This window comes from Sinocyclocheilus grahami, unplaced genomic scaffold (assembly GCF_001515645.1).
Source record: "Sinocyclocheilus grahami isolate Dianchi unplaced genomic scaffold, SAMN03320097.WGS_v1.1 scaffold721.1, whole genome shotgun sequence".
In the NCBI taxonomy this organism is placed as follows: Eukaryota; Metazoa; Chordata; class Actinopteri; order Cypriniformes; family Cyprinidae; genus Sinocyclocheilus; species Sinocyclocheilus grahami.
In genome coordinates, this window is record NW_015505900.1 from 436,430 (window position 1) to 452,582 (window position 16,153).

At 39.2% G+C, this 16,153-nt stretch overlaps 2 protein-coding genes and 2 long non-coding RNA genes across 4 annotated transcripts in view; 3 read left to right on the plus strand and 1 right to left on the minus strand.

The window, feature by feature from the left end:
* Positions 1–7,685, plus strand: part of LOC107560364 (myosin-7-like) — a 14,474-nt gene extending 6,789 nt beyond the window's left edge. Inside the window, exons 20-39 of the mRNA XM_016244515.1 lie at positions 1,007–1,143; positions 1,221–1,476; positions 1,581–1,823; positions 1,905–2,081; positions 2,154–2,299; positions 2,397–2,487; positions 2,566–2,955; positions 3,071–3,197; positions 3,288–3,406; positions 3,587–3,783; positions 3,859–4,042; positions 4,135–4,300; positions 4,404–4,528; positions 5,645–5,953; positions 6,056–6,259; positions 6,350–6,646; positions 6,791–6,895; positions 6,972–7,067; positions 7,151–7,285; positions 7,571–7,685. Coding sequence (XP_016100001.1) covers positions 1,007–1,143; positions 1,221–1,476; positions 1,581–1,823; positions 1,905–2,081; positions 2,154–2,299; positions 2,397–2,487; positions 2,566–2,955; positions 3,071–3,197; positions 3,288–3,406; positions 3,587–3,783; positions 3,859–4,042; positions 4,135–4,300; positions 4,404–4,528; positions 5,645–5,953; positions 6,056–6,259; positions 6,350–6,646; positions 6,791–6,895; positions 6,972–7,067; positions 7,151–7,285; positions 7,571–7,591 — 3,525 coding nt within the window. The 3' untranslated portion in view covers positions 7,592–7,685. The remainder of the gene's footprint in view (positions 1–1,006; positions 1,144–1,220; positions 1,477–1,580; positions 1,824–1,904; positions 2,082–2,153; positions 2,300–2,396; positions 2,488–2,565; positions 2,956–3,070; positions 3,198–3,287; positions 3,407–3,586; positions 3,784–3,858; positions 4,043–4,134; positions 4,301–4,403; positions 4,529–5,644; positions 5,954–6,055; positions 6,260–6,349; positions 6,647–6,790; positions 6,896–6,971; positions 7,068–7,150; positions 7,286–7,570) is intronic.
* Positions 7,588–11,178, minus strand: LOC107560369 (uncharacterized). The gene is made up of 3 exons (XR_001605719.1): positions 10,763–11,178; positions 10,521–10,641; positions 7,588–7,664 (listed from the first exon to the last, which is right to left on the minus strand). It is a non-coding gene; the product is annotated as an uncharacterized lncRNA (long non-coding RNA).
* Positions 11,179–13,757: 2,579 nt separating this feature from the next.
* LOC107560370 (uncharacterized) lies at positions 13,758–14,616 on the plus strand. Its single transcript, XR_001605720.1, has 3 exons — positions 13,758–13,799; positions 13,961–14,000; positions 14,368–14,616. It is a non-coding gene; the product is annotated as an uncharacterized lncRNA (long non-coding RNA).
* A 43-nt stretch (positions 14,617–14,659) lies between these two features.
* Positions 14,660–16,153, plus strand: part of LOC107560353 (myosin-6-like) — a gene marked incomplete at its 5' end in the record, with an annotated part of 2,937 nt that continues 1,443 nt past the window's right edge. Inside the window, 3 exons of the mRNA XM_016244501.1 lie at positions 14,660–14,846; positions 14,999–15,026; positions 15,144–15,237. Of these exons, the coding sequence (XP_016099987.1) occupies positions 14,660–14,846; positions 14,999–15,026; positions 15,144–15,237 (309 nt within the window). The remainder of the gene's footprint in view (positions 14,847–14,998; positions 15,027–15,143; positions 15,238–16,153) is intronic.

The following is a 16,153-nucleotide window of genomic DNA, read 5'->3' on the forward strand; positions in this document are numbered from 1 at the left end:
TGTCCAAAAGTCTTGGCCTCACTGTGTGTGCAGATGCTCTCACACCAACCTGCTGCCATTCCTGAGCAAGCTCTGCACTGCTAGTGACACGATTCCGTAGCTGACTCCTCAGGAGGAGACGGTCCTGGCGCTTGCTGGACATTCTGGGACATCCTGAAGACTTCTTCACTACGGTCGAACCTCTCTCCTTGAAGTTCTTGATGATTCAACACAATACACAATAATCTAGAAACAATGTGAATGAACACCACAACAGCTTAAGCAGCAAACTTTGCAAAACACAAAATTTATGCCACTGCCAAAACTTTTGGCCACGACTGTAGTAGTGAAGCTGTGGGATTTAGTTACGAAATATATGTTTGAACTTTTCAGTTTCTAAGCTATTTTATTGAGAAATCACAAAACAGTGTTGACAGTACATTTCCGTGCTGAATGAGATACGAGCTACTGTCTGTAGCCTATGTGTGTGCGTTACAGTGCAGCAGCGCATTAGATTAGAACGGCGATTAACTTACCTGTACAATACGCTGTTTAAAACGTGCATTCTCCCGCTCAATTTCGATCATCCAGTACTATAATCACACGTCTTGTGGAGCACTTTCAGATTATGCATTTATTTGTCATTTATTTGTCATAACTGTTTGGAAACGGAGCGTAAATGTGGAAGTCCTTCAAAGATTTCTTATACTGCTGCACCATCTATAGGATCAGCGACTAGTCGATGTCAAGCTTAAAGCGTCATGGCAGAGCATTGAAGTCGACTAGTTAATTAGTCGGTGCAACCCCTATTTTTCAGTTTTATAATATGTTCTTCTATCCCAGTTTAATGTGCTGAGACAACTGCTGTAAAAGTAAGCAACTAAAAGGCTGACATACGTGAAAAGCATACCATGGCTCTAGGGCAATTTCAGCATTTATCTGTTTGTTTGTGCACTAATGACTTTGACAGACTACCTGTTCTGTCTATGTGTTGATCATAGGTCACTGACATAACATCTTTTTAAAGGTGTTCTTCAAGGCTGGTCTGCTGGGTACCCTTGAAGAAATGAGAGACGAGCGTCTTGCTCTCATCATCACCAATCTTCAAGCTAGATCACGTGGTCTTCTCTCAAGAATTGCGTTCCAGAAGCTTGTTGAACGAAGGTAACTGGGTGGGCATCTAAATCTTTCAATACACAATAGAAAGAGACAAAAGGAACAGAAACTGTTTTATTTGGCAGAGATGCCTTGCTTGTGATCCAGTGGAACGTACGTGCCTTCATGGGTGTCAAGAATTGGCCCTGGATGAAGCTCTACTTCAAGATCAAACCGCTGCTGAGATCTGCTGAAGCAGAGAAAGAGATGGCCAACATGAAGGAAGAATTCCTGAAGTTGAAGGAGGCTTATGCCAAATCTGAAGCCCGCAGAAAGGAGCTTGAGGAAAAGATGGTTTCTCTTCTCCAAGAGAAGAATGACCTACAACTTCAAGTCCAAGCTGTAAGTTCATGATTTCATGAATCAATGAATAAAATGTGTAATTAAAAATTATAGTTACAAAGACATTAGTATGAATATAAATAATTTTCTGTATCTGTAAACAGGAGCAAGATAATCTTTGCGATGCTGAGGAAAGATGTGAGGGTCTGATCAAGAACAAGATCCAGTTTGAGGCCAAAGTCAAAGAACTGACTGAGAGACTGGAGGATGAAGAAGAAATGAATGCTGAGCTGACTGCCAAGAAACGAAAGCTGGAGGATGAATGTTCAGAGCTCAAGAAGGACATTGATGATCTTGAACTCACTCTGGCCAAAGTGGAGAAAGAGAAACATGCCACTGAGAACAAGGTCAGTTTTCAACACTGAACATGTCTGAGATGTAAGATAGGTTTGCTAGGAGTCTCCTGATATAATTACACAATTCTGTAGGTTAAAAACCTGATAGAAGAGATGGCAGCTTTGGATGAGATCATTGCTAAGCTGACAAAGGAGAAGAAAGCTCTTCAGGAGGCCCATCAGCAAACGCTGGATGACCTCCAGAGTGAGGAAGACAAAGTCAACACTCTCACCAAAGCCAAAGCCAAGCTGGAGCAACAAGTGGATGATGTGAGTAGTTTGTTGATCTTCTGAAGTAAATGAACCATGAAACAAAAATGCTAAATACTATTGTCCTTCCAGCTTGAGGGTTCCCTGGAACAGGAAAAGAAGCTCCGCATGGATCTGGAGAGGGCAAAGAGGAAGCTCGAGGGAGACTTAAAGTTGACCCAAGAGAGCGTGATGGACCTGGAAAATGACAAACAGCAACTGGAAGAGAGGATTAAAAAGTGTGTTTTACAAAGAGGGTGAAATAATTATTCAAGAATACAGTTCACAATCTGAATTCTTATAAACAGTGCCAATCAAATATTTTCTGCAACACAGGAAGGATTTTGAGATCAGCCAGCTCAACAGCAAGATTGAAGATGAGCTAACAATGGCAGGTCAACTCCAGAAGAAACTGAAGGAGCTGCAGGTAAAATGTATCATTCTTTAATAAAAGTTACATAATTAGGAATTCTAGCTTTAACTTTGGTTTTGATCACATTACCAGGCCCGAATTGAAGAGCTGGAGGAAGAGCTGGAGGCTGAGAGAGCCGCCCGTGCCAAAGTTGAGAAACAGAGAGCTGATCTGTCCAGAGAACTGGAGGAGATCAGCGAGAGGCTGGAGGAGGCTGGTGGAGCCACTGCTGCCCAGAGTGAGATGAACAAGAAACGTGAAACTGAGTTCCAAAAACTACGCAGAGACCTTGAAGAGGCCACTCTGCAACATGAGGCCACTGCGGCTACACTGAGGAAGAAACATGCCGACAGTGTAGCTGATCTGGGAGAGCAGATTGACAACCTTCAGAGAGTGAAGCAGAAGCTGGAGAAAGAGAAGAGTGAACTCAGACTGGAACTGGATGACGTGGTCTCCAACATGGAGCAGATTGCCAAGGCCAAGGTGATGAATACTTGTTTCCACATTAGCATTTTTACTTGTCTTCACTTCAGCTGTTCTTTAGAATCATGTGCTCTTTCTTCTGTATTTAATATTCATTTATATAATATGTATCCAGGCAAACTTGGAGAAAATGTGCAGGACCCTCGAGGACCAGATGTCAGAATATAGAACAAAATACGAAGAAGGACAACGCAGCATCAATAACTTTACCATGCAAAAAGCTAGGTTGCAAACCGAAAATGGTATGTACTCTGATAGGCTATTACTTTTTTAACACATTTTCTAAGATCACACACTACTTTCTGTAATGTAATGGTTATAATTCTATCTAGGGGAGCTTTCTAGACAGCTTGAAGAGAAGGATTCCTTGGTCTCTCAGCTAACAAGAGGCAAGCAGTCCTACACCCAGCAGATTGAGGACCTCAAACGACAACTAGAGGAGGAAGTCAAGGTATTGCAACTACTACTACCCACAAAGTCATTCACCTTAATTACTGCACTGCCTTGTCACCCAATAAGCTCTTCCAGGAGCAGCAGGATTCAAACCCACACCCCTCAAAGAGACTAGTCTTATGCTACAGCTATGGGCCATTCTCCATAGCAGAAAACATTCATTTTAAATATCTTTCAGGCTAAGAATGCCCTGGCTCATGCAGTTCAGTCTGCTCGTCATGATGCTGATCTACTGAGGGAACAGTATGAGGAGGAACAAGAAGCCAAAGCTGAGTTGCAGCGTAGTCTGTCCAAGGCAAACTCTGAAGTGGCTCAGTGGAGAACCAAGTATGAAACTGATGCCATCCAGAGGACTGAGGAGCTGGAGGATGCTAAGTATGAACAAGAAATACTTGCGTTTTCCATGTAGCATACAATACAAACATCTGACTGATTCTGTTATTCATGAAGGAAGAAACTTGCCCAGCGTCTGCAAGATGCAGAAGAAGCTGTGGAAGCAGTCAATGCTAAATGTTCCTCACTGGAGAAGACCAAGCACAGGCGTCATAATGATATTGAAGATCTCATGGTAGATGTGGAGATATCCAATGCTGCTGCTGCTGCTCTGGACAAGAAGCAAAGAAACTTTGACAAGGTGAATAAACATACTGTTAAAGAAATAACCTTTCATTGTTTTACGCTGAGCTCCAACAGCAGTTACTCAAAGTCTCTGAAACTTTCAAACAGGTCCTAGCCGAATGGAAGCAGAAATATGAGGAGTCTCAGAGTGAGCTGGAAAGCTCCCAGAAGGAAGCCAGATCTCTGAGCACTGAACTATTCAAACTGAAGAACTCTTATGAGGAGTCTCTGGATCATTTGGAGACCATGAAGAGAGAAAACAAGAACCTCCAAGGTGCCCTTTGTTTATTAGTCATCTAAGAATTCACATATCATGAAATGTAAATATTTCTCTTTGCTTTTTATGCATTAACCTATATTACCTTCCCTAACAACAGAGGAGATTTCTGATCTCACTGAACAAATTGGTGAGAGTGGAAAGAACATTCATGAACTAGAGAAAATTCGTAAGCAGTTGGAGCAGGAAAAAGCTGAAATTCAAGCAGCTCTGGAGGAAGCTGAGGTAAATTGTGTTATGTGTAGATGTTGCAGGTCTAGTTTTTCCAGTTATACACTAGAATAGTGGTCACCAACCTTTTAAGCCCAATATCCCTGACCTCAGCCTTTATGAAAGACAAGATCTACCTATTAAAGAACTGATAGAAAAAGACAGCCCAGATTGTCCTTCCAATTTGAAGCCTTTTATTTAGTATTTTAATTAGTGATGCACCGATCATGATGTTTCATGATGTTTTTTTTTTAACCAGCAAATTGGTCGATTTTTTTTAAAGCAAATTTATTTATTGTTTATTTGCTCTATAACAAACAAACTGGCCTTAAACAAAATTATCTGTAGCCATTTGAAATTAGAGGCAACCACTGCATTTTAATCATGATCCAACAAAGATGCTACACACGTCACACAAGCAGTTGCTTTGATTTTAATTAGATTGTATAATTTCACAATTTAAAGCACAAACAGAACGATCTGACTTTATCTTTGTGAAATTATGCAACATAAAACATATCTGCATGAAACAGAAACAGCAGACGGATGCAAATTCACTCTCTGACAGCAGGTGGCGCTTATGTAACAGCAGCGATACAGTGTTTACTTGGTTGCCACTGTAAACAAAGCAGCATTGTGCTTTTAAGTACTACTTTATACGGAGGTAAGAGGAGAAGAAAATGCAATTGCATTTGCAATCAAAACTTTTCTGAAGACAGTCAGCTCCTTTCAGTGATATATTCATATAACCACTCACCCCCAATTCAATATTGATATTTTCTTCCTGTATTTTGAGCAGCGAGTTTGCTCTGCCTGCTACAGTATTTTCTCCTCTTTGCGTCCGTCTTCAGCGTGTCTGGCCTCTGTTAACATCCTGTTTACGGACTCAGGCATGATGTATTTTTCTTTATCACTGTCCCAGTAGCTCCCGAAAATAATAGAAAAATAAGTATAATTAAAAATACACTACACAGACTGGAGAAATGTAATGTATTTTTCTGTTATTTTTGTGAGCTCAACCAGTCGATCGCAATCAACGGGTTGGCGACCACTGCACTAGAACTTCTTGAAAAGAATAAACAAATCAAACTTATTAGTACTTTTTAAAGGCTAAGTCCTTTGATCTGTCAGGGCTCCCTGGAGCATGAAGAAGGAAAGATTCTTAGAGCTCAACTGGAGTTCAGCCAGATCAAAGCTGACATTGAACGTAAGCTGGCTGAGAAAGATGAAGAGATGGAGCAGACCAAGAGGAACCAGCAGAGAATGATTGATACCCTGCAGAGCTCACTGGAATCAGAGACTCGCAGCAGGAATGAAGCTCTCAGACTGAAGAAGAAGATGGAGGGAGACCTCAATGAGATGGAGATTCAGCTCAGCCAGGCTAACAGACAGGCTTCAGAAGCCCAGAAGCAACTCAAGGGTCTTCATGGACATCTCAAAGTATGCTAGATTATGTTTTAAACCAAAATGTTAGTTTAAAAAAAAGTCAAAATTTAACAAAATTCTACAGTATTTTCGTTTGTAAAACTTGTTTTTTTCCAGGATGTCCAACTGCAGCTGGATGACGCTCTGCGCAGTAATGATGATCTCAAAGAGAACATCGCCATTGTGGAGAGACGCAACAATCTGCTGCAGGCTGAACTGGACGAGCTGAGATCCCTGGTGGAACAGACTGAGAGAGGAAGGAAACTGGCTGAGCAGGAGCTGCTGGACGTCAGCGAGAGAGTCCAGCTCCTGCATTCTCAGGTATGACACCTCTGTACTAGACAAACACAAGTAACAACCCTCACAATATCATCTAGAAACTATATGAATGTCAATATTGTCTATGTTTAGAACACCAGTCTGCTGAATCAGAAGAAGAAGCTGGAGGGAGATAATTCTCAGCTTCAGACTGAGGTTGAGGAGGCAGTGCAGGAGTGCAGGAATGCTGAGGAAAAAGCCAAGAAGGCTATCACTGATGCTGCCATGATGGCAGAGGAGCTGAAGAAGGAGCAGGACACCAGCGCTCATCTGGAGCGCATGAAGAAGAACATGGAGCAAACCATCAAGGACCTGCAGCACCGTCTGGATGAAGCTGAGCAGATCGCCATGAAGGGAGGCAAGAAGCAGGTCCAGAAACTGGAAGCCAGGGTTAGTTTCTGAAACTCAGTTCTTAATTGTTTTTTATTTTATTTTCAAAATGCCTTACTTTCGTGAAGATGAATATTATTTATGAGAATTTTGGTTCAGAGATCAATAGATTTCTAAAAAATGTATACATTTTCATTTGGGTAGGTGAGAGAGCTGGAAAATGAGGTGGAGATAGAACAGAGAAAGGCGAGCGAATCTGTGAAAGGAGTTCGTAAATATGAGAGGCGCATCAAGGAGCTCACCTACCAGGTCACTTTCAATATTCAATACGATTTCTCTATCCTCAAACCACCCAGACCAAAAATAATCAAAAGTCTATTAACAGACTGAGGAAGACCGCAAGAATCTGGCTCGCCTTCAAGACCTGGTGGACAAACTCCAGCTGAAAGTCAAGTCCTACAAGAGAGCTGCTGAGGAGGCGGTGAGTTCATTTCGTCATCTCTTTACTGTATATATACACTGTTCTGTACATTGTCTTTGCCAACAACCTTTTGTTTTAATCAGGAGGAACAGGCTAATTCTAATCTGGCCAAGTTCCGTAAGATGCAGCATGAGCTGGATGAGGCAGAGGAGAGGGCTGATATTGCTGAATCTCAGGTCAACAAGCTGAGAGCTAAGAGTCGGGACACAGGATCTAAGGTAAGTTATCTCAGTTTTACGCAATATTTGGTGTGCTTACTATCTTAGACCATAAGATTCAGTGGAGCAATGAACAATGTTTAACCTTTTCACCATTCAAAGTAAGAGAAATTTTGTAAATATGAGTTTCTAGACTTTTCAGACCTAAAGCTTTTTTTGTCTTTTATGAGTCTCCTTGCGTGTAGCGTCAAAGTGAGACTAAGATTTGATTTATTGGAAAAACTAAAACAAATAACATATATACCTTCCAAACTCTTTTCTTTCTCTTCTCTCTCCCTCTCACAGAAAGGGCACGATGAAGAATGAAGCTCTCACTTGCATCTTTCTGAAAGGCTTGTTTGGTTTGACTCCGTGCTTCTTGACTTCATTACCTGTAGTTCTTTATAATAAAGTGTGCAGATGAAACTTTTTTTGTTGTGGTCTGTCATATTTCAAAACAATGATTTAGAGTTATTTGGTAGGCACTTTCCTATTAATAGGAACGTACAGGCTTCCTAGAGTAAACCACATATTTGTGTATATATTTACATTTATTGGTTTTGCATTAGTCATTCATTTGCTCAATTATTCTAAATAAATTTTGATCTAAATGAGTTTATCTTTGCAAATTTTCCAAATGACCAGATGCATTTTAATTGGGAATATGCAATTCGATGCACCATAAACACCAGAGATTATTGGTGGTCAACTCTAAGTTCAACTTTATGAAAAAATACAATGAGAGTGCTGTAGTGATTACCAATGGGAATACAGACAGATCAATTCACATGCTCAACCTCCTGGAGCATGTTAAATACTGCAATAATGTAGAAATGCTAGCAACCAACAATACAGTAACTTAGTAAATCTGAAAAATTGGCCATCGCTCCAATCTAAATAACATTATATACATGTAAATATAATTTATATACACTTTGATCATCTTTTTTCCCTGAAATTCCTATTTAAAATTGTACCAATTAAGAAACTGAATGTTTGCAGTGCATGAAATTTGCACTACTTTTCCAATTCATTGCATATGATGAATTTACTGAAGTTAATTTCTAACTCATTATGGTGGTAAAACTTATAAGCTTTTATAAGTAAAATGTCATGCGTTTCATATTGATTAGAAAAGTTGCTAGCAGGGTTCCTACACATTTTCCATCTTAAAATCACACACTTTTCCAGACTCAAATTTCCAAACCTCTCAGTAGATTTCCAGACCATATTTAACATATTTATTTTTCAAATTTATATTTGGTATATAGTACATCTGTATGTATACAAATATTTGTATTTTCTCAGGGGTTTATTTATTTATTTTCTAGAAGTGACAACATATAGAGCCCCTAAAAACAGACTTTTGCACACACACAAGAAACTTTTTTTGTGCCTTTGAGAAACTATTGACATGTGCATGGGATTTTTTTATTGTGTGCTTACGCATTACAATGTCTAGTTTTATATATACTATAACCTATTTCCTTTGTGCGTCACTGCCATCTTACTATGAAGAAAATGAGTGAAAAAATAGTTAGGATAGTACCTCGGCTCGAATATACGTCCTAATGTCCAATTTAATGCATCCTCTGTGGCAGAGGAGAAACAATGACACGAAATGGGCTGATGGCACAATACAGCTGTGTGCATTGTCCTATTTGCCAAGCTCAAGGTTCTATAAAAGAGACTGGTACTGTAGAAACATGTTCAAAATTAGGCTTTCTTTAGGGCTGTACGTCATGTTTCAAGGCCTTAAAGGGATAGTTCACCCAAAAATGAAAATGTGATATTTATCTGCTTACCCCCAGGGCATCCAAGATGTAGGTGACTTTGTTTCTTCAGTAGAACACAAACAGAGATTTTTAACTCAAACCGTTGCAGTCTGTCAGTCATATAATGGAAGTGAATGGGAATCACGGCTTTAAGAGTAAAAAAATACATACGCAAACAAAACCAAATTAAACCCTGCGGCTCATGATGATACATTGATGTGAAAAGACACAAAACGATCAGTCTGTGCAAGAAACTGAACAGTATTTATATCTTCTTCAGCCTGCGTGTGAGGTGTCTTCTTCTTCTTGCTTTACGGCGAATCGCAGACTTATAAGTGCATTACCGCTACCTATCTCTCAAATGGACCATTGACACTCCTAATCGAGATTGTAGATAGAGTGTCAATGGTCCATTTGAGAGATAGGTGGCGGTAACGCACTTATAAGTCTGCGATCCGCCATAAAGCAAGAAGAAGAAGACTGTTTAACAGGATTAAGAAGGATTTAATTTTTATTCAGTTCTTCCTATACCATCAATGGTCCACACTCCAGCCCAGTAGGTGGCGGGAATGCACCTATCGTTTGTTTGCCAACCGCCATAAAACTCCAAAAGAAGAAGAAGACGCCTCACGCGCAGGCTGAAGAAGAAGACGGTGAAAATCAGAGGTAAAAAACTATATAAATACTGTCCAGTTTCTTGCACAGACCGATCGTTTTGTGTCTTTACACATCAATGCATCGTCACGAGCCGCAGGGTTTAATTTGGTTTTGTTTGTGTATGTTTTATGACTCTCAAAGCCGTGATTCCCATCCACTGACATTATAGGACTGACAGACTGCAATGGTTTGAGTTAAAAATCTCCGTTTGTGTTCTACTGAAGAAACTTGGAAATCTTGGATGCCCAGGGGGTTTTCATTTTTGGGTGAACTATCCCTTTAAGTCTGCTTTAACACATACTCTGTGGCACAATAAATCTGCATATTTTTTATTTTTGCAAAGATCCTTTTAGAGGCTTTGTAATATGGTGCAAAGTATATCGTGAGAAGAAACCCAAAACGCTTATAACCTGCATTTTTGATGAATGAAAAAGTGCACCTTGAATTCATGTGTTTGAGTTCACTTTAAGTTGCTGGTCCCCATTGACGTCTATAGTATGGAAAAAAACACACTATACAAGTTAATGGGGACCAGCAACTGAAGGTGAACTATCCATTTAATTTCTATTATAGAAAACTAAATAGGGGCAAAAAGTCTGGAAATGCACATTTTTTTCTATACACTGCTTTCTTTTTTCCATACGTTTCCAGACCTGGAAATTACTCAGATCAAATTCCATACTTTTCCAAACTGCGTAGAAACCCTGTGCTTGCATAATTTATGACAAATGCCGCTTTACCCAACTGATAATATATGTATATTGTCTTACAGAATACAGTTTAACATTTGCTATATTTTCTTCTAGAATGAAGAAAGCACCTACCACATTATTTATTATTTCTTGCATGAATGAAACCCAAGACTTTCTTTGGTAGATCGTTGCAGTCATGGTGTCTACCAAATATGAAGGGTGCATCTCTGATGTCCTCTAAACGTCTTCCACACTGAAAAGTGATTAAAGAGATAATGCTCAAAACATCTACAGTAAATGTTCAAGATAAAAAAAAATAACTAAAATGTTTTTAATGATAATACTACAGAATTTCTTTATTTCATCTGTCTCACCTGCATCAAGTGTCCTCCTTTCTGTCGAGTGCATACGGCTTGAGACCTGCAAAACAAATCAAACGATTAATATATTCAACAAATCCAATTGAAAACTTCTAAATTAAACAGTGGATCTTTGATGAAGAGCCGGTGCTTGCCAGGCTGAACGCTGTATGAACAGGGGACGCGGGTAAACCTTAGTGTTGAAGGTGAGGAACAGTGCTGGAGGTGGAGTCTGAATATAGGGAGGAGCTCCTCAAAGGTTCACAGAGGAACCAACCATCCTGCAACCTTAAACCACAGCAGAATGTACGTGAGACATATTGCCGTAAGTCAGGAGATAATAACTGCTGGCTTGACATCTCACAAGACTGTGAGAAGACCCTTGTGATTTAAAAGACATCTAGCAGCATCTTAAACTTTCACCTCTCATCCTTTTGGTTAACAAAGGGTCTTAACAGCCAGTTGACCCCTTCAGACATCCAGTAACGAGAATAACAGATGAACATCGTATTTTATATGAATTGATCATTTTTTGGTTGCACTTTATTTTACAGTACATGCAATGACCTTTACTTACAGTGTACTTACCTAAGTAAGTACTGCATAATGTAAGCTATCTACATGGTAACCCTGAACCTACCCCAAGTTATTGTAATTACGATAACAAGTACATAGTATGTACATGCGAAACACGAATGTAAAATCAATTGTTACCAATCTTGCACTATGCAAACTGAACAAATGGTTATGCCAAGAAAACAAACAATGAATACTTCTTCTGTTTCTGTCTTTCAACTTTAACTCAATACAATGATGCTTGTTGGTTAATAATAAACACTTGTCTTGTGACCGGCATCGTTTTGCCTCAGTTGGCCATGTAACTTAAGTAGTATGTATATGGCTTGCAAGGGTGCCAACATGTACCCCTTGACGTTTATTTATGCGCTTGGAGACCTTTGCAAACGGGGCATCTGCTTTATGTGTGGGAGCAGTTGCTCCCATTTCGTCAGAGGCTCAGTAGGAATTTCACAGGGTTATCTTTGTACTCAAGGACAATGGGAAGGAAACAATGTGGAACAAACAAGACAGTGGTAAGAGGATGACTGACAGTCTGCCACAGACCTCCATATGTTTCAGTGCAAACAACGAAAGTTGATGGTGCGTAGTGCACGTAGCTGTTGTATACATGTCTTCAAAGAGCTGATGATAGAGTTCAGTAGTTTTAGGTTAAAAATATGAAAATGAAAATAACACAATTAGCATGAAGTGACGGCATTAGAATATCGGTATCTCAAATTCAGTAGATTGTTCACTAAAAATGATAATTCTCACCCTCTTAAGTTTCAAACTTAAATGATTTCCTTTTTTCACTTTAAATGTATTTTAAAAACGTCCCTGTGTTTTTGTCCATACAGTGAAGGTCAATGGGATCCAGTGCTGTTCTTCTAAATACGTTCTTTTATTTTCCACAGAGGGACGAAATGTATACAGATTGGAACGAAATGAGGATAAGTGGTTTTAAGTTTTATTTTTGGTTGAACTATCCATTTAAGCAATTAGGAGTGAACAGAGATGTTTGGTGTTGGATGCTGTGTAGTGAAATTTGACTGAAGATGCACTTTATGCAGAGGCATATCTGCATATCTGAACTCAGCGGTCAACACTGTGCAACTGGACGCCCAAAAAATTCAGTGTGAAAATAATGCACCTGTATGGTTGATTGATGGTGTCTAGTTGAATGACTTATGTTCTAGTAACTCCTGCTGATATCAAAAAAGCTAAAAATCGTCTGCCAGACTGGACAAATTAGACACTGCTCCTGTCATTGAGAAGATGTTGTGTATACATTAATTTACATCGGCCTGATGTTCGGCCTGCTGCGTCCATTTATGTAGACATGCTAGTAGCAGAGATCACGCAAGCTGTTCTTCTCAATCAATTAGAAGCACCCAACAAGAATTTCACAGGTTATCTTTGTCCTCAAGTGTGAAGGCAAAGGAACAATGGCGTGTCAGCGATGAGGCCTGAGTGAAGCGACTGCACCAGCTGGAAACTGACCTTGCCGTTACGGACTCAGCTGCGGCTGCTCGAGCGGATAAAAAGCATCTGTGATGGACAGAGTGAAATAACACTTGGCTTGTCCTTGAGCAAGGTACAGATCAGTTGATACAAACAATGAGATGCATTCTTTTTTGAGCAAACACCTGCCAACTGATGTAAAAACCATTCTCTTTTTTTAGTTTAGCAGACATTTTAATCCAAAAAATTCACATTAGCGACTAGTTCATAGGTGCAATTGTAAAATACATCACTGCAAAAATGATTTTCTTAGTATTTTTGTCTTGTTTTCCAAGCGTAAATATCTAAACATTCTTGAATCAAGATACATTTACTTGAGAAGCTAATTGACAGTGTGTTTTCTGAAAAATTATATGAACATTTTTCCTTGAAACAAAAAAAAAATGTCTGCCAGTGGGGTAAAAAAAAAAAACTTAATTCAAAGGGAAAACAATATTTTTTTCTCTTGCCCCATTGGCAGATATTTTTTTCTCATTTTAAGCAAAAACTCAACCTAATATCTTATTTCATTATGCGTCTCAAGCAAATGCATCTTGATTTAAGAATGTTTAGATGTTTGTAATGGAAAACAAGACAGAAATCCTAAGTAAGAAAATCATTTATTTTGCAGTGAGCAGAAACATTTGTGCCAGCAGCCAAAATCTTCTTCTGAATTCACTTACCTTACAAGAAACCTATTTAACAGATAAGACATTGCATTTAAGAATGTCATTTAAAGGGTAAATTAGTCAAATGAACGTACATTAAATGACAAAGTATACTGTTCCTTACTGGCATAAATCACACCCTACACAAAAAAACAAAAACGTGCCCCTGCCTCCAGCAGACACCCAGCCCATTCGTATCCTAACCAAACTAAGACACTAACATGCTTCAGAAAATTCCTGCAACCATATTTAGAGGACCTCTAACATTATAAAAAGGGGTGGAGAGTCAATGGCTTCAGACAGGTTTTCTATTGTATCATCAAACGGTAAGCCATCAAGGCATGAAAGCCTGGTCTTATTAACAATTCCTTCAGGCACAGTGTTCAGTATGCACTTTTGTTCATTATTGACTATAAAGTAGCAGACAGGAGACAAATGTTTGATGTTAAGTAATTCTGCTTTATACATGTTGTTTGTGTGTCCCTAGGACAGTAAACCATCAGTGTCTGGAGAGGTTAAGTACAAAGGTAAGTGACCCTGAAAAAACTCAATGCAACATCACTGACTGCAACAGACTAATCTCAGAGGTTACTACCACACATTGCCATATACAGTGGTCCCACATTATTGTGACACATTTATACATGTCTGAATGTTGCAATAGATGTAGTATCTGTATCTGTGTATCACAAATGCTGCAGGATCTTTTCTCTTCACTCATCTTTGCTAAGCGTGTTTGAATCAGCTGGTGTTTCGGTGATTTTTAGTGGATGTAGCAGTCAGCTCTCTCTTCACACAGGTGTTCAGAATAGCATTAACTATCAACATGTGTCCAAATAGGCTCCTATATATAATATCTCTTATAGTAATCTGTGTATGCGCACTTGTGTGCAGGGTGAAAGATGGGGGATGCCGCGATGGCAGAGTTTGGACCTGCTGCTCCATTTCTCAGGAAGTCGGACATAGAGCGTCTGGAGGCCCAAACTCGCCCCTTTGGCATGAAGAAAGAATGTTTTGTTCCTGATGCTGCAGAGGAGTATCTTAAAGCATCTGTTATTGGTCGAGATGGTGATAAAGTCACCTGTGAGACTTCAAAGGGAGCGGCAAGTTCAAGATTTCAAATAAAGACACAAAGTGCCTACGTGAGTCTTAAAACACTCACACTTTCACTTTATCACGTGTGAGCAGATCTGAAGCTGCTGTGAATCTCTTACAGACCTACTCTGGGCTCTTCTGTGTCACTTGTCACCCCCTCAAGGGGCTGCCAGTGTACAACCAGGAAGTCGTCGTTGCCTACAGAGGAAAGAAGAGGACTGAAGCTCCTCCTCACATCTTCTCCATCTCTGACAACGCCTACCAGTACATGCTGTCAGGTGCGTCAACGTAACATTTCTCTACATATTTTATATACAACCTGCCTTTATAACAACAGCACAGGCTAGAAGTCAATAACTAGTGAAAATAATTTAATATTCATTTACTATGCACATTACATTCATATTTAGAATTAGATTTTTTTTTACAGACAGAGAAAACCAGTTCATTCTTATCACGTAAGATTTTAGTTTTTAGTTTTAGTAAGACTAGAGTTTTAGTTAGATCTGGACTTTATTTGTTAATTTTTACAAATGAGTTCTTCATGAATTTCTAACTTTGGTTTGTGTTGACAGTGGAGAATCTGGTGCTGGAAAGACTGTGAGAGTCATTCAGTACTTCGCCAGCATTGCTGCTGATAGTGGCAAGAAGGATTCGAGTGATAAGAAGGTTAGAAACAGATCCATGTAACAAAGATTTAAGCTCAGAGACATATGCATTGATAAGGGGTATAAAGTGACAAATTACATGAATTAGCTAGGTTATACTTTAAGGCCACAATTTTACTTTTACTTGAGTAAAGGCAAAATATATGTATTATATATTACTTTTTAAAGTTAAATCATTAAATGCCGTCCTTCCGCCAGAAAAAATAGTCCCTGACAGGCAACTGAATGCTCCTGTAACATGCCTGATCTGATGGAGCTCAAATCAAGAGAGATACTGGAACTGTTCTCATGCACTGTGTTATTTATTTATTTAAACAATTATGATATTTCCTCATGCACATACATCTGCTTATCTCACAAATTACATGAATTAGCTAGGTTATACTTTAAGGCCACAATTTTACTTTTACTTGAGTAAAGGCAAAATATATGTATTATATATTACTTTTTAAAGTTAAATCATTAAATGCCGTCCTTCCGCCAGAAAAAATAGTCCCTGACAGGCAACTGAATGCTCCTGTAACATGCCTGATCTGATGGAGCTCAAATCAAGAGAGATACTGGAACTGTTCTCATGCACTGTGTTATTTATTTATTTATTTAAACAATTATGATATTTCCTCATGCACATACATCTGCTTATCTGCTTATCAGCAGAGAGCTCTAATAGTTTAAACCAGACTTCGTGGCATAGCACGAGTTTGCCTATAAGAAGCATCAATAAACAGTGTTACTCGATGAACATACAGTACCGTACCTGAAACAGAAAACTTTTAAATAATATTCCCTCTGCACTTTGGAAACTGTAGGATTCCACACACACACACACACACACACACACACACACACACACACACACACACACACACACACACACACACACACACACACACACACCTTTTCTCCCCCGCGAGAAA